This window comes from Chiloscyllium plagiosum, unplaced genomic scaffold, assembly GCF_037043375.1.
Source record: "Chiloscyllium plagiosum isolate Xiang-an unplaced genomic scaffold, Cpla_swu_hap1 HiC_scaffold_19, whole genome shotgun sequence".
Lineage (NCBI taxonomy): Eukaryota > Metazoa > Chordata > Chondrichthyes > Orectolobiformes > Hemiscylliidae > Chiloscyllium > Chiloscyllium plagiosum.
Window position 1 is genome coordinate 77,349,637 of NW_028270157.1, and position 24,730 is coordinate 77,374,366.

At 51.4% G+C, this 24,730-nt stretch overlaps 1 protein-coding gene across 2 annotated transcripts in view; it reads left to right on the top strand.

Annotated features, from left to right (window-relative positions):
• Nucleotides 1–24,730, top strand: part of LOC148146819 (microtubule-actin cross-linking factor 1, isoforms 6/7-like) — a 125,837-nt gene that overhangs the window by 35,806 nt on the left and 65,301 nt on the right. For both annotated transcript variants that reach the window (XM_087996921.1, XM_087996922.1), the window contains exons 5-7: nucleotides 12,295–12,464; nucleotides 15,434–15,593; nucleotides 19,813–20,007. In XM_087996921.1, the coding sequence (XP_087853047.1) occupies nucleotides 12,295–12,464; nucleotides 15,434–15,593; nucleotides 19,813–20,007 (525 nt within the window). The remainder of the gene's footprint in view (nucleotides 1–12,294; nucleotides 12,465–15,433; nucleotides 15,594–19,812; nucleotides 20,008–24,730) is intronic.

The following is a 24,730-nucleotide window of genomic DNA, read 5'->3' on the forward strand; positions in this document are numbered from 1 at the left end:
TTTCCGTGTGCCCCGTTTACTTTCTGTGTGCCCCGTTTACTTTCCATTTGCCCCGTTCACTTTGCGTGTGCCCCGTTCACTTTCCGTGTTTCCTGTTCACTTTGCGTGTGCCCCGTTCACATTCCGTGTGCCCATGTTCACTCCGTGTGCCCTGTTCACACCGTGTGCCCCGTTTACTTTCCGTGTGCCGCGTTCACTTTCCGTGTGCCGCGTTCACTTTCCGTGTGCCCCGTTCACTTTCCGTGTGCCCCATTCACTTTCCATGTGCCCTGTTCACTCCATGTGTCCCGTTCACGTTCCATGTGCCCTGTTCACTCCGTGTGCCCCGTTCACACCGTGTGCCCCGTTCACTTTCCGTGTGCCCCATTTGCTCTCCATGTGCCCCGTTCACTTTCCGTGTGCCCCATTTACTCTCCGTGTGCCCCGTTCACTTTCCGTGTTTCTTGTTCACAATCCGTGTGCTCTGTTCACTCCGTGTGCCCCATTCACTTTCCGTGTGCCCCGTTCACTTTGCGTGTGCCCCGTTCACTTTGCGTGTGCCCCGTTCACTTTCTGTGTGCCCCGTTCACTTTCCGTGTGCCCTGTTCACTCCGTGTTCCTCATTCACTTTCCGTGTGCCCCGTTCACTTTCCGTGTGCCCCGTTCACTTTCCGTGTACCCTGTTCACTCCGTGTTCCTCATTCACTTTCCGTGTGCCCCATTCACTTTCCGTGTGCCCCGTTCTCTTTCCATTTGCCCTGTTCACTCCGTGTGCCCCGTTCACTCCGTGTGCCCAGTTCACTCTGTGTGCCTGGTTCACTTTGCGTGTGCCCCGTTTACTTTCCGTGTGCCATGTTCACTTTCCATGTGCCCCGTTCGTTTTCATTGTGCCCTGTTCACTCCGTGTGCCCCGTTCACTCTGTGTGCCCTGTTCACTTTCCGTGTGCCTCGTTCACTTCCCGTGTGCCCCATTCACTCCATGTGCCCCGTTCACTTTCCGTGTGCCCCGTTCACTTTCCGTGTGCCCGGTTCACTCTGTGTGCCCTGTTCACGTTGCGTGTGCCCCGTTCACTCCGTGTGCCCTGTTCACTCCATGTGCCCCGTTTACTTCCCGTGTGCTCCGTTCACTTTGCGTGTGCCCCGTTCACTTTGCGTGTGCCCCGTTCACTCCGTGTGCCCCATTCACTTTCCGTGTTTCCTGTTTACTTTCAGTGTGCCCCGTTTACTTTCCATGTGCCCCGTTCACTTTCCGTGTTTCCTGTTCACTTTCCGTGTGCCCCGTTCACTTTCCGTGTTTCCTGTTCACTTTCCGTGTGCCCCGTTCACTTTCCGTGTTTCCTGTTCACTTTCCGTGTGCCCCATTCACTTTCCGTGTGCCCCATTCACTTCCCGTGTGCCCCATTCACTTTGCATGTACCCGTTCACTTTGCGTGTGCCCCATTCAGTCCGTGTGTCCTATTCACTTTCTGTGTGGCCCATTCACTTTCCATGTGCCCCATTCACTTTGCGTGTGCCCCGTTCAGTCTGTGTGACCTATTCACATTCCGTGTGCCCCGTTCACTTTGCACCTGCCCCGTTCACTTTCCGTGTTCCCCGTTCACTTTCCGTGTTCCCCGTTCACTTTCCGTGTGCCCTGTTCACTTTCCGTGTTCCCCGTTCACTTTCCGTGTTCCCCGTTCACTTTCCGTGTGCCCTGTTCACTCCATGTGCCCATGTTCACTCCGTGTGCCCCATTCACTCCGTGTGCCCCGTTCACTCCGTGTGCCCCATTCACTCTGTGTGCCTGGTTCACTTTGCGTGTGCCCCGTTCAGTCCGTGTGTCCTATTCACTTTGCGTGCGCCCCATTCACTTTGCGTGTGCCTGGTTCACTTTCCGTGTGCCCCGTTCACTTTCCGTGTTCCCCGTTCACTTTCCGTGTGCCTGGTTCACTTTCCGTGTGTCCCGTTCACTCCGTGTGCCCCATTCACTTTGTGTGTGCCCCGTTCACTTTGCGTGTGCCCCGTTCACTATCCATGTGCCCTTTCTCTTTCTGTGTGCCACGTTCACTCCGTGTGCCCCGTTTACGTTCCGTGTGCCCTGTTCACTTTCCGTGCGCCCTGTTCACTCTCCGTGTGCCCCGTTCACTCTCCGTGTGCCCCGTTCACACTGTGTGCCTGGTTCACTTTGCGTGTGCCTGGTTCACTTTGCGTGTGCCTCATTCACATTGCGTGTGCCCCGTTCACTTTCCGTGTGACCTGTTCACTCCGTGTTCCTCATTCACTTTCCGTGTGCCCCGTTCACTCTCCGTGTGGCCCGTTCACTCCGTGTGCCCCATTCACTTTTGTGTGTGCCCGGTTCACTTTGCGTGTGCCACGTTCACTCCGTGTGCCCCGTTCACTCCGTGTGCCCCGTTAACTCTGTGTGCCTGGTTCACTTTGCGTGTGCCCCGTTCAGTCCGTGTGTCCTATTCACTTTGCGTGCGCCCCATTCACTTTGCGTGTGCCCCGTTCACTTTCCGTGTGCCTGGTTCACTTTCCGTGTGCCCTGTTCACTCCGTGTTCCTCATTCACTTTCCGTGTGCCCCGTTCACTTTCCGTGTGCCCTGTTCACTCTCCGTGTGGCCCGTTCACTCCGTGTGCCCCATTCACTTTGTGTGTGCCCCGTTCACTTTGCGTGTGCCCCATTCACTATCCATGTGCCCTTTCTCTTTCTGTGTGCCACGTTCACTCCGTGTGCCCTGTTTACATTCCGTGTGCCGTGTTCACTTTCCGTGCGCCCTGTTCACTCCGTGTGCCTCGTTCACTTTACGTGAGCCCCGTTCACTTTCTGTGTGCCCCGTTCACTTTCCATGTGCCCTGTTCACTCCGTGTGCCCCGTTCACTCCGTGTGCCCCGTTCACTTTCTGTGTGCCTCGTTCACTTTCTGTGTGCCCTGTTCACTTTCCGTGTGCCCCGTTCACTTTCCATGTGCCCTGTTCACTCCGTGTGCCCCGTTCACTCCGTGTGCCCCGTTCACTTTGCGTGTGCCCTATTCACTCCGTGTGCCCTGTTCATTTTGCGTGTGCCCTGTTCACTCCGTGTGCCCTGTTCATTTTCCGTGTGCCCCATTCACTTTGCGTGTGCCCTTTTTACTTCCCGTGTGCCCCGTTCACTTTGCGTGTGCCCCGTTCACTTTGCGTGTGCCCCGTTCACTCCGTGTGCCCCATTCACTTTCCGTGTTTCCTGTTCACTTTCCGTGAGCCCCATTCACTTTCCGTGTGCTCCGTTTACTTTCCATGTGCCCCGTTCACTTTGCGTGTGCCCCGTTCACTTTCCGTGTTTCCTGTTCACTTTGCGTGTGCCCCGTTCACATTCCATGTGCCCATGTTCACTCCGTGTGCCCTGTTCACACCGTGTGCCCCATTTACTTTCCGTGTGCCCCGTTCACTTTCCATGTGCCCCATTCACTTTCCGTGTGCCCCATTCACTCCGTGTGCCCCGTTCACTCCGTGTGCCCCGTTCAATCCGTGTGCCCCGTTCTCTCTGTGTGCCCCGTTCACTCCGTGTGCCCCGTTCAAGTTGCGTGTGCCCTGTTCACTCCGTGTGCCCTGTTCATTTTCCGTGTGCCCTGTTCACTCCTTGTGCCCTGTTCATTTTCCGTGTGCCCCAATCACTTTGCGTGTTCCCTGTTTACTTCCCGTGTGCCCCGTTCACTTTGTGTGTGCCCCGTTCACTTTGCGTGTGCCCCGTTCACTCCATGTGCCCCATTCACTTTCCGTGTTTCCTGTTCACTTTCCGTGAGCCCCATTCACTTTCCGTGTGCCTGGTTTACTTTCCGTGTGCCCCGTTTACTTTCCGTGTGCACCGTTCACTTTGCGTGTGCCCCGTTCACTTTCCGTGTTTCCTGTTCACTTTGCGTGTGCCCCGTTCACATTCCATGTGCCCATGTTCACTCCGTGTGCCCTGTTCACACCGTGTGCCCCGTTTACTTTCCGTGTGCCCCATTCACTTTCCATGTGCCCTGTTCACTCCATGTGTCCCGTTCATTTTCCGTGTGCCCCATTCACGTTCCATGTGCCCTGTTCACTCCGTGTGCCCCGTTCATTTTCCGTGTGCCCCATTCACTCCGTGTGCCCTGTTCACTCCGTGTGCCCCGTTCACTCTGTGTGCCCTGTTCACTTTGCGTGTGCCCCGTTTACTTTCCGTGTGCCCTGTTCACTTTCCGTGTGCCCCGTTCATTTTCCGTGTGCCCCGTTCACTCCGTGTGCCCCGTTCACTCCGTGTGCCCCATTCACTCCATGTGCCCCATTCACTTTGCGTGTGCCCCGTTCACTTTCCGTGTGCCCAAGTTCACTCTCCGTGTGCCCCGTTCACTCCGTGTGCCCCGTTCACTTTCGGTGTAGCCTTTCACTTTCCTTGTGCCCCGTTCACTTTGCGTGTGCCCTGTTCACTCCGTGTGCCCCGTTCACTCCATGTGCCCCGTTCACTCTGTGTGCCTGGTTCACTTTGCGTGTGCCCCGTTCACTTTCCGTGTGCCCCGTTCACTCTGTGTGCCTGGTTCACTTTCCGTGTGCCCCATTCACTTTCCGTGTGCCCTGTTCACTCTCTGTGTGCCCCGTTCACTTTGCGTGTGCCCCATTCACTATCCATGTGCCCTTTCTCTTTCTGTGTGCCACGTTCACTCCGTGTGCCCTGTTCACTCCGTGTGCCCCGTTCACTCCGTGTGCCCTGTTCATTTTCCGTGTGCCCCATTCACTTTGCGTGTGCCCTGTTTACTTCCCGTGTGCCCCGTTCACTTTGAGTGCGCCCCGTTCTCTTTGCGTGTGCCCCGTTCACTCCGTGTGCCCCATTCACTTTCCGTGTTTCCTGTTCACTTTCCGTGTGCCCCGTTTACTTTGCATGTGTCCCGTTCACTCCGTGTGCCCCGTTCACTTTGTGTGTGCCCTGTTCACTCCGTGTGCCCTGTTCATTTTCCGTGTGCCCCATTCACTTTGCGTGTGCCCCGTTCACTCGGTGTGCCCTGTTCACTCCATGTGCCCCGTTTACTTCCCGTGTGCCCCTTTCACTTTCCGTGTTTCCTGTTCACTTTCCGTGTGCCCCATTCACTTTCCGTGTGCCCTGTTTACTTTCGGTGTGCCCCGTTTACTTTCCATGTGCCCCGTTCACTTTGCGTGTGCCCCGTTCACTTTACGTGTTTCCTGTTCACTTTGCGTGTGCCCCGTTCACATTCCATGTGCCCATGTTCACTCCGTGTGCCCTGTTCACACCGTGTGCCCCGTTTACTTTCCGTGTGCCCCGTTCACTTTCCATGTGCCCCATTCACTTTCCGTGTGCCCCATTCACTCCGTGTGCCCCATTCACTCCGTGTGCCCCGTTCAATCCGTGTGCCCCGTTCTCTCTGTGTGCCCCGTTCACTCCGTGTGCCCCGTTCACTTTGCGTGTGCCCTGTTCACTCCATGTGCCCTGTTCATTTTCCGTGTGCCCCATTCACTTTGCTGTGCCCTGTTTACTTCCCGTGTGCCCCGTTCACTTTGCGTGTGCCCCGTTCACTCCGTGTGCCCCATTCACTTTCCGTGTTTCCTGTTCACTTTCCGTGAGCCCCATTCACTTTCCGTGTGCCCCGTTTACTTTCCGTGTGCACCGTTCACTTTGCGTGTGCCCCGTTCACATTCCATGTGCCCATGTTCACTCCGTGTGCCCTGTTCACTCCGTGTGCCCCTTTCATTTTCCGTGTGCCCCGTTCACTTTCCGAGTGCCCTGTTCACTCTCCGTGTTTCCTGTTCACTTTGCGTGTGCCCCGTTCACATTCCATGTGCCCATGTTCACTCCGTGTGCCCTGTTCACACCGTGTGCCCCGTTTACTTTCCGTGTGCCCCGTTCACTCCGTGTGCCCCGTTCATTTTCCGTGTGCCCCGTTCACTTTCCGTGTTTCCTGTTCACTTTGCGTGTGCCCCGTTCACATTCCATGTGCCCATGTTCACTCCGTGTGCCCTGTTCACACCATGTGCCCCGTTTACTTTCCGTGTGCCCCGTTCACTCTCCGTGTGCCATGTTCACTCCGTGTGCCCCGTTCACTCTGTGTGCCTGGTTCACTTTGTGTGTGCCCCGTTCACTTTGCGTGTGCCCCGTTCACTATCCGTGTACCCTGTTCACTCCGTGTTCCTCATTCACTTTCCGTGTGCCCCGTTCACTTTCCGTGTGCCCTGTTCACTCTCCGTGTGCCATGTTCACTCCGTGTGCCCCGTTCACTCTGTGTGCCTGGTTCACTTTGTGTGTGCCCCGTTCACTTTGCGTGTGCCCCGTTCACTTTCCGTGTACCCTGTTCACTCCGTGTTCCTCATTCACTTTCCGTGTGCCCCGTTCACTTTCCGTGTGGCCCGTTCACTCCTTGTGCCCCATTCACTTTTTGTGTGCCCCGTTCACTTTGCGTGTGCCACGTTCACTCCGTGTGCCCCGTTTACGTTCCGTGTGCCCTGTTCACTTTCTGTGCGCCCTGTTCACTACGTGTGCCCCGTACACTCCGTGTGCCTCGTTCACTTTCCGTGTGCCCCGTTCACTTTCCATGTGCCCTGTTCACTCCGTGTGCCCCGTTCACTCCGTGTGCCCCGTTCACTTTGCGTGTGCTCTGTTCACTCCGTGTGCCCTGTTCATTTTGCGTGTGCCCTGTTCACTCCGTGTGCCCCGTTCACTTTCCGTGTGCCCTGTTCACTCCGTGTGCCTCGTTCACTTTCCGCGTGCCCCGTTCACTTTGCGTGTGCCCTGTTCACTTTCCGTGTGCCCCGTTCACTTTCCATGTGCCCTGTTCACTCCGTGTGCCCCGTTCACTCCGTGTGCCCCGTTCACTTTGCGTGTGCCCTGTTCACTCCGTGTGCCCTGTTCATTTTCCGTGTGCCCCATTCACTTTGCGTGTGCCCTGTTTACTTTCCGTGTGCACCGTTCACTTTGCGTGTGCCCCGTTCACATTCCATGTGCCCATGTTCACTCCGTGTGCCCTGTTCACACCGTGTCCCCCGTTCACTCTGTGTGCCTGGTTCACTTTGCGTATGCCCCGTTCACTATCCATGTGCCCTTTCTCTTTCTGTGTGCCACGTTCACTCCGTGTGCCCCGTTTACGTTCCGTGTGCCCTGTTCACTTTCCGTGTGCCCCGTTCACTTTCCGTGTGCCCTGTTCACTCCGTGTGCCCCGTTCCCTCTGTGTGCCCCGTTCACTTTCCGTGTGCCTTGTTCAATCCGTGTGCCCCGTTCTCTCTGTGTGTCCGGTTCACTTTGCGTGTGAACGGTTCAATCCATGTGTTTAGTTCACTCTCCGTGTACCCCGTTCAATTTCCGTGTCATCCGTTCACTTTGCGTGTGCCCCGTTCACTTTCCGTGTTTCCTGTTCACTTTCCGTGTGCCTGGTTCACTTTCCGTGTGCCCCGTTCACTTTCCGTGTGCCCCGTTCACGTTCCGTGTGCCCTGTTCACTCCATGTGCCCCGTTCACTTTCCATGTGCCCCGTTCACGTTCCGTGTGCCCCGTTCACGTTCCGTGTGCCCTGTTCACTCCATGTGCCCCGTTCACTTTCCATGTGCCGAGTTCACTTTCCGTGTGCCCTGTTCACTTTCCGTGTGTCCCGTTCACTTTCCGTGTGCCCCGTTCAATCCGTGTGCCCCGTTCTCTCTGTGTGCCCGGTTCACTTTGCGTGTGAACGGTTCAATCCATGTGCTCTGTTCACTTTCCGTGTGCCCCGTTCACGTTCCGTGTGCCCTGTTCATTTTCCGTGTGCCCCATTCACTTTGTGTGTGCCCTGTTCACTTTCCGTGTGCCCCGTTCACTCCGTGTGCCCCGTTCACTTTGCGTGTGCCCCGGTCACTTTGCGTGTGCCCCGTTCACTTTCCGTGTGCCCTGTTCACTTTCCGTGTGCCCCGTTCACTTTCCGTGTGCCCCGTTCACTCCATGTGCCCTGTTCACTTTCCGTGTGCCCCGTTCAATCCGTGTGCCCCGTTCACTCTGTGTGCCCGGTTCACTTTGCGTGTGAATGGTTCAATCCATGTGCTCCGTTCACTTTCCGTGTGCCCCGTTCACGTTCCATGTGCCCTGTTCACTTTCCGTGTGCCACATTCACTTTGCGTTTGCCCTGTTCACTTTCCGTGTGCCCCGTTCACTTTCCGTGTGCCCAGTTCACTTTGCGTGTGCCCCGTTCAGTCCCTGTGTCCTGTTCACTCTGTGTGCCCCGTTCACTTTCCGTGTGCCCGGTTCACTTTGCGAGTGCCCCGTTCAGTCCGTGTATCCTGTTCACTTTGCGTGTGCCCCATTCACTTTGCGTGTGCCCTGTTCATGTTCCGTGTGCCTCATTCACTTTGCGTGTGCCCCGTTCACTTTCCGTGTTTCCTGTTCACTTTCCGTGTGCTCTGTTCACTTTCCGTGTGCCTGGTTCACTTTCCGTGTGCCCCGTTCACTTTCCATGTGCCCCGTTCGCTTTCCGTGTGCCCCGTTCACTTTCTGTGTGCCCCGTTCACTTTCCGTGTGCCCGGTTCACTTTGCGAGTGCCCCGTTCAGTCCGTGTATCCTGTTCACTTTGCGTGTGCCCCATTCACTTTGCGTGTGCCCTGATCATGTTCCGTGTGCCTCATTCACTTTGCGTGTGCCCCGTTCACTTTCCGTGTTTCCTGTTCACTTTCCGTGTGCTCTGTTCACTTTCCGTGTGCCTGGTTCACTTTCCGTGTGCCCCGTTCACTTTCTGTGTGCCCTGTTCACTCCATGTGCCCCGTTCACTTTCCGTTTGCCCCGTTCACGTTCCGTGTGCCCCGTTCACTTTCCGTGTGCCCCATTCACTTTGCGTTTGCCCTGTTCACTTTCCGTGTGCCCCGTTCACTTTCCGTGTGCCCGGTTCACTTTGCGTGTGCCCCGTTCAGTCCCTGTGTCCTGTTCACTTTCCATGTGCCCCGTTCACTTTCCGTGTGCCCCGTTCACTTTCTGTGTGCCCTGTTCACTCCGTGTGCCCCGTTCACTTTCCGTGTGCCACGTTTACTTTCTATGTGCCCCGTTCACTCCATGTGCCGAGTTCACTTTCCGTGTGCCCTGTTCACTTTCCGTGTGTCCCGTTCACTTTCCGTGTGCCCCGTTCAATCCGTGTGCCCCGTTCTCTCTGTGTGCCCGGTTCACTTTGCGTGTGAACGGTTCAATCCATGTGCTCCGTTCACTTTCCGTGTGCCCTGTTCACGTTCCGTGTGCCCTGTTCATTTTCCGTGTGCCCCATTCACTTTGTGTGTGCCCCGGTCACTTTCCATGTGCCCTGTTCACTCCGTGTGCCCCGTTCACTTTGCCTGTGCCCCGTTCACTTTCCGTGTGCCCCGTTCACTTTCCATGTGCCCCGTTTACTCCGTGTGCCCTGTTCACTTTCCGTGTGCCGCATTCTCTCTGTGTGCCCCGTTCACTTTGCGTGTGCCCCGTTCACTTTCCGTGTGCCCTGTTCACTTTTCATGTGCCCCGTTCAATCCGTGTGCCCCGTTCACTCTGTGTGCCCGGTTCACTTTGCGTGTGAATGGTTCAATCCATGTGCTCCGTTCACTTTCCGTGTGCCCCGTTCACGTTCCGTGTGCCCTGTTCACTTTCCGTGTGCCCCATTCACTTTGCGTTTGCTCCGTTCACTTTCCGTGTGCCCCGTTCACTTTCCATGTGCCCCGTTTACTCCGTGTGCCCTGTTCACTTTCCGTGTGCCGCATTCTCTCTGTGTGCCCCGTTCACTTTGCGTGTGCCCCGTTCACTTTCCGTGTGCCCTGTTCATGTTCCGTGTGCCTCATTCACTTTGCATGTGCCCCGTTCACTTTCCGTGTTTCCTGTTCACTTTCCGTGTGCTCTGTTCACTTTCCGTGTGCCCTGTTCACTTTCCGTGTGCCCCATTCACTTTCCGTGTGCCCTGTTCACTTTCCGTGTGCCCCGTTCAATCCGTGTGCCCCGTTCACTCTGTGTGCCCGGTTCACTTTGCGTGTGAATGGTTCAATCCATGTGCTCCGTTCACTTTCCGTGTGCCCCGTTCACGTTCCGTGTGCCCTGTTCACTTTCCGTGTGCCCCATTTACTTTGCGCGTGCCCCGTTCACTTTCCGTGTTTCCTGTTCACTTTCCGTGTGCTCTGTTCACTTTCCGTGTGCCTGGTTCACTTTCCGTGTGCCCCGTTGACTTTCCGTGTGCTCTGTTCACTTTCCGTGTGCCTGGTTCACTTTCCGTGTGCCTGGTTCACTTTCCGTGTGCCTGGTTCACTTTCCGTGTGCCCCATTCACTTTGCGTTTGCTCCGTTCACTTTCCGTGTGCCCCGTTCACTTTCCGTGTGCCCCGTTCACTTTGCGTGTGCCCCGTTCACTTTCCGTGTTTCCTGTTCACTTTCCGTGTGCTCTGTTCACTTTCCGTGTGCCTGGTTCACTTTCCGTGTGCCCCGTTCACTTTCCATGTGCCCCGTTCACTTTCCGTGTGCCACGTCCTCTTTCCGTGTGCCCCGTTCACTCCGTGTGCCCCGTTTACTTTCCGTGTGCCCTGTTCACTTTCCGTGTGCCCCGTTCACTCTGTGTGCCACGTCCTCTTTCCGTGTGCCCCGTTCACTCCGTGTGCCCCATTCACTTTCCGTGTGCCCTGTTCACTTTCCGTGTGCCCTGTTCACTTTGCGTGTGCCCCATTCATTTTCCGTGTGCCCTGTTCACTTTCTGTGTGCCCTGTTCACTTTCCGTGTGCCCTGTTCACTTTGCGTGTGCCCCATTCACTTTCCGTGTGCCCTGTTCACTTTCTGTGTGCCCTGTTCACTCCGTGTGCCCTGTTTACTTTCCGTGTGCCCCGTTCACTTTGCGTGTGCCCCATTCACTTTCTGTGTGCCCCGTTCACTTTCCGTCTGCCCTGTTCACTCCGTGTGCCCTGTTCACTCCGTGTGCCCTGTTCACTTTCCGTGTGCCCCGTTCACTTTCCGTCTGCCCTGTTCACTCTGTGTGCCCCGGTCACTTTGCGTGTGAACCATTCAATCCATGTGCCCTGTTCACTTTCCGTGTGCCCTGTTCATGTTCCGTGTGCCCTGTTCACTCCGTGTGCCCCGGTCACTTTGCGTGTGCCCCGGTCACTTTGCGTGTGCCCCGTTCACTCCGTGTGCCCCATTCACTCCGTGTGCCCCGTTCACTCCGTGTACCCTATTCACTCCCCATAAACCCATTCACTGTTTCAACATAGAACAATCCAGCGCAGAACTGGCCCTTCGTCCCTCGATGTTGCGCCGACCTGTGAACTATTCTCAGCTCGTCCCCCAACACTATCCCATCATCATCCATGTGCTTATCTAAGGATTGTTTAAATCTCCCTAATGTGGCTGAGTTAACTACATTAGCAGGTAGGGCATTCCACGCCCTTACCACTCTCTGAGTAAGGAACCTGCCTCTGACATCTGTCAGGCATGGAGGAAGTGGTTGAGTGAGGGAGCTGTGGTTTACTAAAGTTAAATCTCTGTCCATGAGAAGTCATTGGCAAATAGGATCAGGGAAAATAAATGTGAGGTGACGCGCTTTGGGAAGAATAACAGGAAGGCAGAGTACTGGGTCGATGGAAAGATTCTTGGTAGTGTGGATGTGCAGAGGGATCTTGGAGTCCATGTACATAGATCCCTGAAAGTTGCCACCCAGGTGGATAGTGCTGTTAAGAAGGCATACGGTGTGTTAGCTTTCATTGGTAGGATTGAGTTCTGGAGTCATGATGTTATGCTGCAACTATACAAAACGTTAGTGCGGCCTCACTTGGAATATTGTGTACAGTTCTGGTCCCCATATTTTGGGAAGGATGTGGAAGCATTGGAAAAGGTGCAGAGGAGATTTACCAGGATGTTGCCTGGTCTGGAGGGAAGATCTTATGAGGAAAGGCTGAGGGACTTGGGTGTGTTCTCATTGGAAAGAAGAAGGCTAAGGGGGGATTTGATAGAGCCATACAAGATGGTCAGAGGATTAGATAGGGTAGACAGTGAAAGACTTTTTCCTAGGATGATGACATCAGCTTGTACGAGGGGACATAACTACAAATTGAGGGGTGAGAGATTTAAGACAGATGTCAGAGGCAGGTTCTTTACTCAGAGTATTTGGGGGGTGGAACGTACTGCCTGCAACAGTGGTAGACTTGCCAACATTAAGGACATTTAAATGGTCATTGGATAAATATATGGATGAGAATGGAATAGTGTAGGTTAGATAGGCTTCAGATTGTTTTCACAGGTCGGAGCAACATCGAGGGCCGAAGGATCTGTACCACTCTGGAATGTTCTATGTTCACTCCCCATGTGTCCTGTTCACTGTCACAGTGTCCCACAAACATTATTTTAAATGTGAAAATGTAAGAATTGTTGGCTTTTGAATTCAGGAATTAATGAAAGAGCTGCGAGGGAAAAGGGCAGTTTATGAAGTGACATTGAGAATCGGGAAGGCGCTAATGGACAAAGCAGAACATCCAGGCGACCGGGAAGATCTGCAGGAGCAGGTGACAGACCTGAGTGAACACTGGAACAGCCTGAATGGAAAATCTCTGTGCAGGTATTGATTCACATTCAGGGATCTGTGGATAAACACTCCAAGATCCCTCTGAGCTTCCGAGTACCCTGACATTGAATATTCCCTCATCTTCTTTCAAAGTGCATCACTTCACATTTATCAAGCTCAAATTCCATCTGCCACTGATCTATCCACCTGACCAACTGGGTCATACTGTTCTGTAACCAAAGACCTTCCTACTCACTGACATCCACCAGACCAATCTTTCCATCATCAACATTTCATCCACATCATTTATATAAATCACAAACAACAAGGGACCCAGTGGTGGGGACCTCAGTGAACCCTGGAACGCAGCACTGCACACTGTCTGCCATTTGGTCAACGACCCATTTAGTCCACCTTGGTTTCCCGTCTGCCAATCAGTTTCTCTGTTTGAATCCATCCACTTATTTCTTTCGCATTACATAGTACCTGGTTTAGGACTGCATGTTCTCCACTTGGTTCCTCAATGAATTGGTCCAGAAAATCAAGCCATACACAGAAATTTACCAAAGATCCTCAGACAGCACCTTCCAAACCCACGACCACTTCCATCTAGAAGGGCAAGGGCAGCAGATACATGGGAACACCACCCCCTGCAAGTTCCCCTCCCAGCCACTCACTATCCTAACTTGGAAACATATCACCATTCCTTCATTGTCACCAGGTCTGAGAATTCCCTCCTAAAGGCATTGTGGGTCAACTCAAGGAGGTGAACTGCAGCGGGTCAGGAAGGCAGCTCACCCCCACCCTCACAAGGGGCAATTAGGGACGGGTAATAAATACCGGCCCAACCAGTGACACCCACATCTCATGTGCGAATGAGAAAAAAAAATCACTTTGGACATTACTGTGGTCATCATTCCCTGAAACCCAGACAAATGGCACTGCATATTCTCCATGAACAGACATTTGTTACACACAAAGAAATGAAGCTATCTTAACATGAAATACAGAGATTTTGAATCGGTCTGCAAAACAGAACTTCAGACTATTCCCCACCATTTTACAGTGATGTGAACCAAAGAATTAATCCCTTATCCTGAGTCTTTAATTTTGGTGTAACCGATTCTTCCTGTATCGTTCCTGAAAACAATGTGGGCGGTACAGTGGCTCATTGGTTAGCACTGCTGCCTCACAGCACCAGGGACCTGGGTTCGATACTAGCCTCGGGCGACTCTCTGTGTGGAGTTTGCACATTCTCCCCATGTCTGCGTGGGTTCCCTCCAGGTGCTCCGGTTTCCTCCCAAAGTCCAAAGATGTGCAGGTTAGGTGAACTGGCCATGCTAAATTGCCCGTAGTGTTCAGAGATGTGCAGGCTGGGTGGGTTATGGTAATAGGGTAGAAGAATGGGTCTGGGTGGGTTACTCTTCGGAGGGTCGGTGTGGACTTGTTGGGCCAAATGGCCTGTTTGCACACTGTAGAGATTCGATGATAAAACTATGATGTACTCTTCCATATACATGAGCAAAGCTGAGATCCTTCATTGTCTCAGATTAATAACCTACAGACTGTAAGGCAAACCCTCATGTCCGTCTGAGCTTACTCAGCCCCTTAACTGCTTTGAAAAAAAAATCTCTTCTCTCAATGAGACACCATTCTTACTTTTGAGCTCAATCAGATTTCCTCCTGACCCTCTAAAATCACTCAACCTCAAGAATTTCAAACATCTAGATTATTGTAAATGACAAAAAACAGCCAGTGACCCCTCTCCTGTTCGAGGCCACCTCAGGAAAAGCAATTTTCCGCACACCCTCCAGGAGTCCCGCAGTCTCTCAAACAGCGGAATAGGTTCCTGGGCAGTAAATGCTGGCCCAGCCAATGATGCTGGTGTCCCACGTGGCAATAAAATAAACATTACTAACGAGAGGGACTTTCTTGTTTGAACGTCCTGTATCCTTGTTGGAAATACTGTGTCATTTTCTTTTGTGCTGATAATGATTTCAATTCTCTTGGTTCAGGGATAAATGTTGTCTTCAGTGCCCCTCAACAGGCACCACAAGATCTCCAACACTGCCTTACATTGACCCTCCGACAATGCAGCACTCCCTCAGCACTGACCCTGCAACAGTGTAACGCTTGCTCAACACTGACCCTCTGACAGTGCAGCGCTCCCTCTACACTGACCCTCCGACAGTGCCCACTCCCTCAGCACTGACCCTCCGACAGTGCGGTACTCCCTCAGCACTGACCCTCCCATAGTGCAGCGCTCCCTCTGCACTGACCCTCTGACAGTGCCCACTCCGTCTGCACTGACCCTCCCATAGTGCGGCACTCCCTCAGCATTGACCCTCCGACAGTGCCCACTCCGTCTGCACTGACCCTTCCATAGTGCGGCACTCCCTCAGCACTGACCCTCTGACAGTGCAGCGCTCCCTCAGCACTGACCCTCCGATAGTGCAGCACTCCCTCAGCACTGACCCTCCGACAGTGCGGCACTCCATCAGCACTGACCCTCCGACAGTGCGGCGCTCCCTCAGCACGGACCCTCCGACAGTGCAGCGCTCCCTCAGCACTGACCCTCTGACAGTGCAGCGCTCCCTCAGCACTGACCCTCTGACAGTGCAGCGCTCCCTCAGCACTGACCCTCCGACAGTGTGGTGCTCCCTCAGCACTGACCCTCTGACAGTGCAGTGCTCCCTCAGCACTGACCCTCTGACAGTGCGGCACTCCCTCAGCACTGACCCTCCGACAGTGCAGCGCTCCCTCAGCACTGACCCTCCGACAGTGCAGCGCTCCCTCAGCACTGACCCTTCGACAGTGCAGCGCTCCCTCTACACTGACCCTCTGACAGTGCAGCGCTCCCTCAGCACTGACCCTCCGACAGTGTGGTGCTCCCTCAGCACTGACCCTCCAATAGTGCAGCGCTCCCTCAGCACTGACCCTCTGACAGTGCAGCGCTCCCTCAGCACTGACCCTGTAGCTGGTTGTTTCCATTGATTATTGACGGGTATTATCTGGTTTTACAGGCAGTCCATGATTGAAGAAGTTTTATTGTCTTCGGGTAGATTGAGTGAATCTCTGCAGGTGGTGTTGGACTGGTTGTACAGGGCAGAGGTCACACTGAATGAGCAAGCCCGAGTAAGTGGTGACGTCCAATCTGTGAAAACGTTCATTGAGAACCACAAGGTAACTGTTCATGTTCTTATTGTGTATCCATCACTTCATGTATCTGCTGTTTCCATCCTGTCCCTACACACTGTTAGTCAATGGAGCTCACTGTCCAAGCTCAGAGACACTGTGGGCTTGGCAATTCCATGGGGAAGATCCATCACAAATTTAAATCTCCCAAAAACAGCTCTAGGGAATTCCCCCATCCGAGGGTAGGTCCGATCAAGGACAGTAGTGGGAGACTGTGTATTGAGTCGGAAGAGATAGGAGAGGTCTTGAACAAGTACTTCTCTTCAGTATTTACGAACGAGAGGGACCGTATTGTAGAAGAGGAGAGTGTGAAATGGACTGGTAAGCTAGAAGAGATACCTGTTAGGAAGGAAGATGTGTTGGACATTTTGAACAACTTGAGGATAGACAAGTCCCCGGGGCCTGACGGGATATATCCTAGGATTATGTGGGAAGCAAGAGAGGAAATTGCAGTACCGTTGGCAATGATCTTCTCGTCTTCACTGGCAACGGGGGTGGTACCAGGGGACTGGAGAGTAGCGAATGTTGTGCCCCTGTTCAAAAAAGGGAATAGGGATAACCCCGGGAATTACAGGCCTGTTAGTCTTACTTCTGTGGTAGGCAAAGTAATGGAAAGGGTACTGAGGGATAGGATTTATGAGTATCTGGAAAGACACTGCTTGATTAGGGACAGCCAGCACGGATTTGTGAAGGGTAGGTCTTGCCTTACAAGTCTTATTGAATTCTTCGAGGAGGTGACCAAGCATGTGGATGAGGGAAGAGCAGTGGATGTAGTGTACATGGATTTTAGTAAGGCATTTGATAAGGTTCCCCATGGTAGGCTTATGCGGAAAGTCAGGAGGCATGGGATAGAGGGAAATTTGGCCAATTGGATAGAAAACTGGCTAACCGGTCGAAGGCAGAGAGTGGTGGTAGATGGTAAATATTCAGCCTGGAGCCCAGTTACAAGTGGAGTTCCGCAGGGATCAGTTCTGGGTCCTCTGCTGTTTGTAATTTTTATTAATGACTTAGATGAGGGAGTCGAAGGGTGGGTCAGTAAATTTGCAGATGATACGAAGATTAGTGGAGTTGTGGACAGTGAGGAGGGCTGTTGTCGGCTGCAGAGGGACTTAGATATGATGCAGAGCTGGGCTGAGGAGTGGCAGATGGAGTTCAACCCTGCCAAGTGTGAGGTTGTCCATTTTGGAAGAACAAATAAGAATGCGGAATACAGGGTTAATGGTAGGGTTCTTAGTCAGGTGGAGGAACAGAGGGATCTTGGCGTCTATGTACATAGATCTTTGAAGGTTGCCACTCAGGTGGATAGAGTTTGTAAGAAGGCCTATGGAGTATTATCGTTCATTAGCAGAGGGATTGAATTCAAGAGTCGTGAAGTGATGTTGCAGCTGTACAGGACTTTGGTTAGGCCACAGTTGGAGTACTGTGTGCAGTTCTGGTCGCCTCACTTTAGGAAAGATGTGGAAGCTTTGGAGAGGGTGCAGAGAAGATTTACCAGGATGTTGCCTGGAATGGAGAGGAAGTCGTACGAGGATAGGTTGAGAGTTCTCGGCCTTTTCTCGTTGGAACGGCGAAGGATGAGGGGTGACTTGATAGAGGTTTATAAGATGATCAGAGGAATAGATAGAGTAGACAGTCAGAAACTTTTTCCCCGGGTACAACAGAGTGTTACAAGGGGACATAAATTTAAGGTGAAGGGTGGAAGGTATAGGGGAGATGTCAGGGGTGGGTTCTTTACCCAGAGAGTGGTGGGGGCATGGAATGCGCTGCCCGTGGGAGTGGTAGAGTCGGAATCATTGGCGACCTTTAAGCGGCATTTGGATAGGTACATGGATGGGTACTTAATCTAGGTTAGAAGTTCGGCACAACATCGTGGGCCGAAGGGCCTGTTCTGTGCTGTATTGTTCTATGTTCTATGTTCTATGTTCTAATCTCTGACTCCTGCAAACAGTTTCCCTGAACTGGGCGTTTATATATTAGATTACTTACAGTGTGGAAACAGGCCCTTCGGCCCAATAAGTCCATACCGACCGACCGAAGCGCAACCCACCCATACCCCTACATTTACCCCTTACCTAACACTACGGGCAATTTAGCATGGCCAATTCACCTGACCTGCACATCTTTGTGACTGTGGGAGGAAACCGGAGCACCCGGAGGAAACCCACGCAGACACGGGGAGAACGTGCAAACTCCACACAGTCAGTCGCCTGAGGCGGGAATTGAACCCTGGTCTCTGGTGCTGTGAGGCAGCAGTGCTAACCACTGTGCCACCGTGCCGCCCATATATTCTTAAGAAGGCACTCATTGCCTGAATTTATCATCCAGATACACATCATACCCCCTCCCCCACCCTAAATACCTGACCCCTTTCCCAACTTCTCCTCCCAAACACCCAGCCAATCTCCCACCTCCCTCAACCCCTCCTTCAACTCACCCTCCAACACATTTGCTCCCTCTCCATGCCGAAGAACTGATCAACAAACCTCCCCACGTCTGTCCACAGTTAATTCATAGAACAGAGCAATACAGCGCAGCACAGGCCCTTCTGCCCTCAATGTTGCGCTCATCTATGGAACCATTCTGAAGAGGAGAAAGTGAGGTCTGCAGATGCTGGAGATCAAAGTTGAAACTTTATTGCTGGAACAGCACAGCAGGTCAGGCAGCATCCAGGGAACAGGAGATTCAACGTTTCGGGCACAGGCCCTTCTTCAGGAATCATTCTGAAGCCCACCTAACTTATATTATTCCATTTTCATCCATATGTTTATCCAATGATCATTTAAAAGCCCTTAAAGTTAGCAAGTCTATTACTGTTGCAGGCAGTGCGTTTCACGTCCCTCCTCCTCTGAGTAAAGAAACTACCTCTGACATCTGTCCTATATCTATCACCCCTCAATTTAAAGCTATGCCCCCTCGTGCTCGCCGTCACCATACTTGGTAAAAGGCTCTCCCTGTTCACCCTATCTGATCCTCTGATTATCTTATATGTCTCTATTAAGTCACCTCTCAACCTTCTTCTCACTAATGAAAACAGTCTCAGTTCCCTCAGCCTTTCCTCATAAGACCCTGCATTCATACCAGGCAACATCCTCGTAAATCTCCTCTGAACCCTTTCCGAAGCTTCCACATCCTTCCTATAAGACAGTGACCAGAACTGTATGCAATACTCTAAATGTGGCCGCACCAGAGTTTTTTACAGCTGCATCATGACCTCATGGCTCCGAAACCCAATCCCACTACCAATAAACACCAACACACCATATGCCTTCTTTTGCTCTATCAAACTAGGTCACAACTTTCAGGGATTTACACACCTGGACACTGAGATCTCTCTGCTCATCTACACTGCCAAGAATTTTACCATTAGCCCAGTACTCTGCATTCCTGTTACTTCTTCCAAAGTGAACTACCTCACACTTTACCACATTAAACTCTATTTACCATGTCTCAGCCCAGTTCTGCAGCTTATCTATGTCCCTCTATAACCTGTAACATCCTTCAGCACTACCCAACTCTGCTGACCCTACTGTCATTTGCAAATTTACTAATCAACTCCTCGCCAGAGTAGCTGCAGTCTCATTCAAATACACACGACTGCTCACCATGTTGTGTTGGTGGACTCCTTCCACTATGACACTGCCATTCCTTCAGTGTCGCTGGGTCAAAATCCTGGAATTCCCTCCTTAATGACATTGTGGATCTACCCACAGCACATGGACTGCAGTGGTTCAAGAAGGCAGCTCACCCCCACCTTGTCAAGGGGCAACTAGGGACAGGCTATAAATGCATGTCCCAGAAATAATAAAAAAAAGTTTCCCTGTGCCATTGACTTATTGTTGAAGGCAGAATTATGTCTTAAAACCTGTTAAAAACGATGAGCATTGTAAGCTGCCAATAGATGCCAAGTGGAAGCCTCCAGGAATCATCAGGCCTTAGCAACATTGCCACTTCATTTCTTTGTCTGAAATCACTGTCAGAATTTCAAAATGTCAGTTGCTGTTTCACAAAGTCCCCGACTCCCAGAGTCAATAATCACTTCAGTCAAAGCCACGCGAGTCATTTAGAACTGGACTTTTTATCTATTTCTGTTGTACTTTCTATCATACTTTTAGCTCATGGTCAGATGAGTGCTGTGAATATTGAGACTTACTTCTGGTTGATAAACAGCTAAAGTTTCAGATTCAGTTCTGTCTGGGTCCATCTGCAGGTCTTTCAGAAGGAGTTGGGCAAACGGGCCAGTTGTGTGAGGGCTCTGAAACGTACCTTCAGGGAGCTGAACAAAAACACAGGTGTCAACTGTGTCTGGCTGAAAGCTCAGATGGAGGAACTGAATAAACAGTGGGAGCACGTGTGCAACATTTCCGTCTTGAAGCAGTCTCTGCTTGAAGCTGCACTGTGTCAGGTAGGAACCTGGTGTCAACCATCACCTTATCACATTGTCAACAAGTGTAACCCTGAGGAGCTCATGCTCTTGTGCGTGATGGTGACTGAGCGGCTCATTGTTGAGCAACAATATATATCAGATGCCTTAAGGGACTGGAATTCTGCTGTAGTCTTTTTTGTACCTCAGTCTGCTTTAGGCCTGATTGGAGTCAGGGATATTCAGACCTGATTTATCTGCTCCTTCATGTTATCGCATGCTGTTTGATATTATCGATCTGCTTCTTGCAGTATTCCTCGATGTGACATATTCACAATGCAGTGACAAATCTGTCTACTTTCAAAGGGCCTAGTACTGGAGGGAACGGTGAATTGTTCACTTGTTTGTATCTCATGGTTTGGAAACATAGAAAATTGGTGCAGGGAGAGGCCAATCAGCCCTTTGAGCCTGTACCACCATTCAATATGATCACGGCTGATCATGCAGTCTCAGTATCCCATTCCCACCCTCTCCCCATACCCCTTTAGCCACAAGGACCACGTCCAGCTCCCTCTTGAATACATCGAATGAACTGGCCCCAACAGCTTCCTCTGTGAGAGAATTCTACAGGTTCCCAACTCTCTGGGTGAAGAAATTCTTCCTCATCTCAGTCCTAAATGGCTTACCCCTTATTCTTAGACTGTGACCCCTTGTTCTGAACCTCCCCAACATCAAGAACATTCTTCTCACATCTAGCCTGGACAGTCCCATCACAATTTTATGTTTCTCCCTCGCTCTTCTACATTCCTGTGAGTAGGAGCCCAATCTATCCAGTTTTTCCTCATATGTCAGTCCTACCATCCCAGGAATCAGTCTGGTGAACCTTCACTGAACTCTCTCAATAGCAAGAACGTCCTTCCTCAGACTAGGAGATCAAAACTGTACACAATACTCAAGGTGTGGCCTCACCAAGGCCCTGTGTAACTGCAGCAAGACATCCCTACTCCGATACTCCAATCGTCTCGCTGTGATGGAGAACATGCCATTAGCCTTCCTCGCTGCCCGCTGCACCCCCATACCAACCTTCAGCAACTGTTCCACCATGACACGCAGGTCTCATTGCACCTCACCTTTTCCTAAACTGCCACCATTCAGATCATAATCTGCCTTCCTGTTTTGTGACCAAAGTAGATAGTGAGGCTCTTTTCAGTCATGGCTGACCATGGGTTGTATCCTCATTGTTCTAGCTTTCTGCTTCCCTGAAGCAACGTCGCTTGTGACTGAAGAGTCCAATGCTGTAGTGACAATACATAGTGTGATTAAAGGCAGTGAGCATGGCTTTGTGAGGGGTAGGTCATGCCTCACAAATCTTATTGAGTTCTTTGAGGAGGTGTCAAGACAGGTCAAAGATGGTCGAGCAGTGGATGTGGTGTATATAGACTTCAGCGCTGAAAATGTGTTGCTGGAAAAGCGCAGCAGGTCAGGCAGCATCCAGGGAACAGGAGAATCGACGTTTCGGGCATAAGCCCTTCTTCAGGAATGAGGAAAGTTCACCTGCACCTCCACACACATCATCTATTGCATCCTCTGCACCCGATGTGGCCTCCTCTATATTAGGGAGACAGGCCGGCTACTTGCGGAGCATTCCAGAGAACACCTCTGGGACACCCGGACCAACCAACCCAACCACCCTGTGGCTCAACATTTCAGTTCCCCCTCCCACTCCACCAAGGATATGCAGGTCTTTGGACTCCTCCATCGCCAGACCACAACAACACGACGGTTGGAGGAAGAACGCCTCATCTTCCGCCTAGGAACCCTCCAACCATAAGGGATGAACTCGGATTTCACCAGTTTCCTCATTTCCCCTCCCCCCACCTTGTCTCAGTCAAATCCATCGAATTCAGCACCGCCTTCCTAACCTGCAATCTTCTTCCCGACCTCTCCGCCCCCACCCCAGTCTGACCTATCACCCTCACCTTGATCTCTTTCCACCTATCACATTTCCGACGCCCCTCCCCCAAGTCCCTCCTCCCTACCTTTTATCTTAGCCTGCTGGACAAACTTTCCTCATTCCTGAAGAAGGGCTTATGCCCGAAACGTCGATTCTCCTGTTCCCTGGATGCTGCCTGACCTGCTGCGCTTTTCCAGCAACACATTTTCAGCTCTGATCTCCAGCATCTGCAGACCTCACTTTCTCCTCTATATAGACTTCAGCAAGGCATTTGATAAGGTTCACAATATACATGAATGACTTGGTAGGCTCATTCATAAAGTCAGGAAGTATGGGATACAGGGAGATTTAGCTATCTGGATTCAGAATTGGCTGGCTGACAGAAGGCAGAGAGTGGTTGTAGATGGAATGTATTCTGCCTGGAGGTCAGTGTTGAGTGGGGTCCCGCAGGACTCTGTTCTTGGGCCTCTGCTCTTTGTAGTTTTTATAAATGACTTGTTTGAGGAGGTTGATGGGTGGGTTAGTAAATTTGCAGATGACACTAAGGTTGGAGGTGTCGTCGATAGTATAGAGGGCTACTGCAGGCTGCAGCGAGACATAGACGGGATGCAGAGCTGGGCTGAGAAATGGCAGATGGAGTTCAACCTGGACAAATGTGAAGTGATGCATTTTGGAAGGACGAACTCGAATGCTGAATATAGGATTAAAGACAGGATTCTTGACAGTGTGGAAAAACAGAGGGATCTGGGTGTGCAAGTACATAGATCCCTCAAAGTTGCCACCCAAGTGGATAGAGTTGTTAAGAAAGCATTTGGTGTTTTGGCTTTCATTAACAGGGGGATTGAGTTCAAGAGCCGCGAAGTTTTGCTACAGCTCTACAAGTCCCTGGTGAGACCACACTTGGAATATTGTGTCCAGTTCTGGTCGCCCTACTATAGGAAAATACAGAGGCTTTGGAGAGGGTGCAAAGAAGGTTTACCAGGATGCTGCCTGGACAGGAGAGCTTGCCTAATGAAGAGAAGTTGACTAAGCTCGGAGTTTTCTCTCTGGAGAGAAGGAGGAAGAGAGGAGACCTGATCGAGGTGTACAAGATAATGAGAGGAATGGATAGAGTCAATAGCCAGAGACTTTTCCCCAGGGCAGGGTTGACTGGTACAAGAAGTCATAGCTTGAAGATATTAGGAGGAAGGTGTAAAGGAGACATCAGAGATTCTTTATGCAGAGAGTTGTGAATGCATGGAATGTGTTGCCAGCGGTGGTGGTGGAAGCAAAGTCATTGGGGACATTTAAGCGACTGCTGGACATGCACATGGATAGCAGTGAGTTGAGGGGTGCGTAGGTTAAGTTACTATATTTTACATTAGGATTAACCTTCGGCACAACATCGTGGGCCAAAGGGCCTGTTCTGTGCTGTACATTTCCATGTTCTATGATCTCAAGTGCCTTCATATCCCTCATGCAGACATCGTTGGGGATGCCCAGTAGGTCTCTTCCTGGATGCAAGCTCTCCATAGAGAATATTGTCACATCTATCAGCATTATATCGCATTTGCCAAGTATTTGCTCACACAGCCAGTCTGTCCAAGTCACCCTGCAACCTCCTAGCATCTTCCTCCCAGCACACACTGCCACCCATCTGCACATTTGGAGAAATTGCATTCGATTCCTTTACCAAGTCATTCATATATATTGTGAACAGCTGGGGTCCCAGCACTGAACCCTGTGGTACCCCACTCATCACTGCCTACCGCTCTGAAAAGGACCTGTTTATTCCAACTCTCTGCCTCCTGTCTGCCAATCAGTTTTCTATCCATGTTAGTACATTATCTCTGATACCATGAGCTTTAATCTCTTGGGTGGAACCTTGTCAAAGTCCAGATACATAACATCTACTGATTTCCTCTTGTCCACTTGACTGGTCACATCCTCAAAAATTCCAGAAGATTTGTCAATCATGATTTCCCTTTAGTGAATCCATACCAACTAGCACCGATTCTGTTACTGCTTTCCAAATGCTCAGTTATTACATCCTTAATGATTGACTCCAGCATTCTCCCCACCACTGATGTCAGGCTAACTGGTCTATAATTCCCCACTTTCTCTCCCCCTTCCTTTTTAAAGAGTGGAGTACATTAGCTACCCTCCAATCCATTGGAACTCTTCCACAGTCTATAAATGTTGGAAAATAATTACCAATGCATCTGCTATTTCTCGGGCCACTTCCTTAAGTATTCTGGGATACAGAGTATCAGGCCCTGGAGACTTATTGGATTTTAATCCCATCAATTTCCCCAAAACCAATTCCTGACTAATAGGATTTCCTTCAGTTCCTCCTTCAGGCTTGAGCCTCTGTCCCCTTGTAGTTCTGGAAAGTTATTTGGGTCCTCCTTAATGAAGACAGATCCAAAGTATCTGTTGAACTGGCTCTGTCATCTCTTTATTGTCCATTATGAATTCACCTGATGCCACCTGCAAGGAACCTACATCTCTCTTCACCAGTCTTTTTCTTTTCACGTTTCTATAGAAGCTTTTGCCATTGATTTTCTGCAGCTTACCTTCGTATTCTACCTTCCCTTTCCAAATTAAACCCTTGGTCCTCCCTCCTCCTGCTGAATTTTAAATTTCTCCCAGTACATGTTTGGCAGCAGTTTCTGACCTTGTTAGCGATGGGTGAGCCACCTTCCCTGTTTTACTCTGACACCAGACTGCGATGTACCACTGTTGCAGTTAATCTGTGTGTTCTTTAACTATCTGCCATTGCCCATCCACTAGCCACCCTGAAGGATCCTGGCCAGTTTATTCTTGCCAATC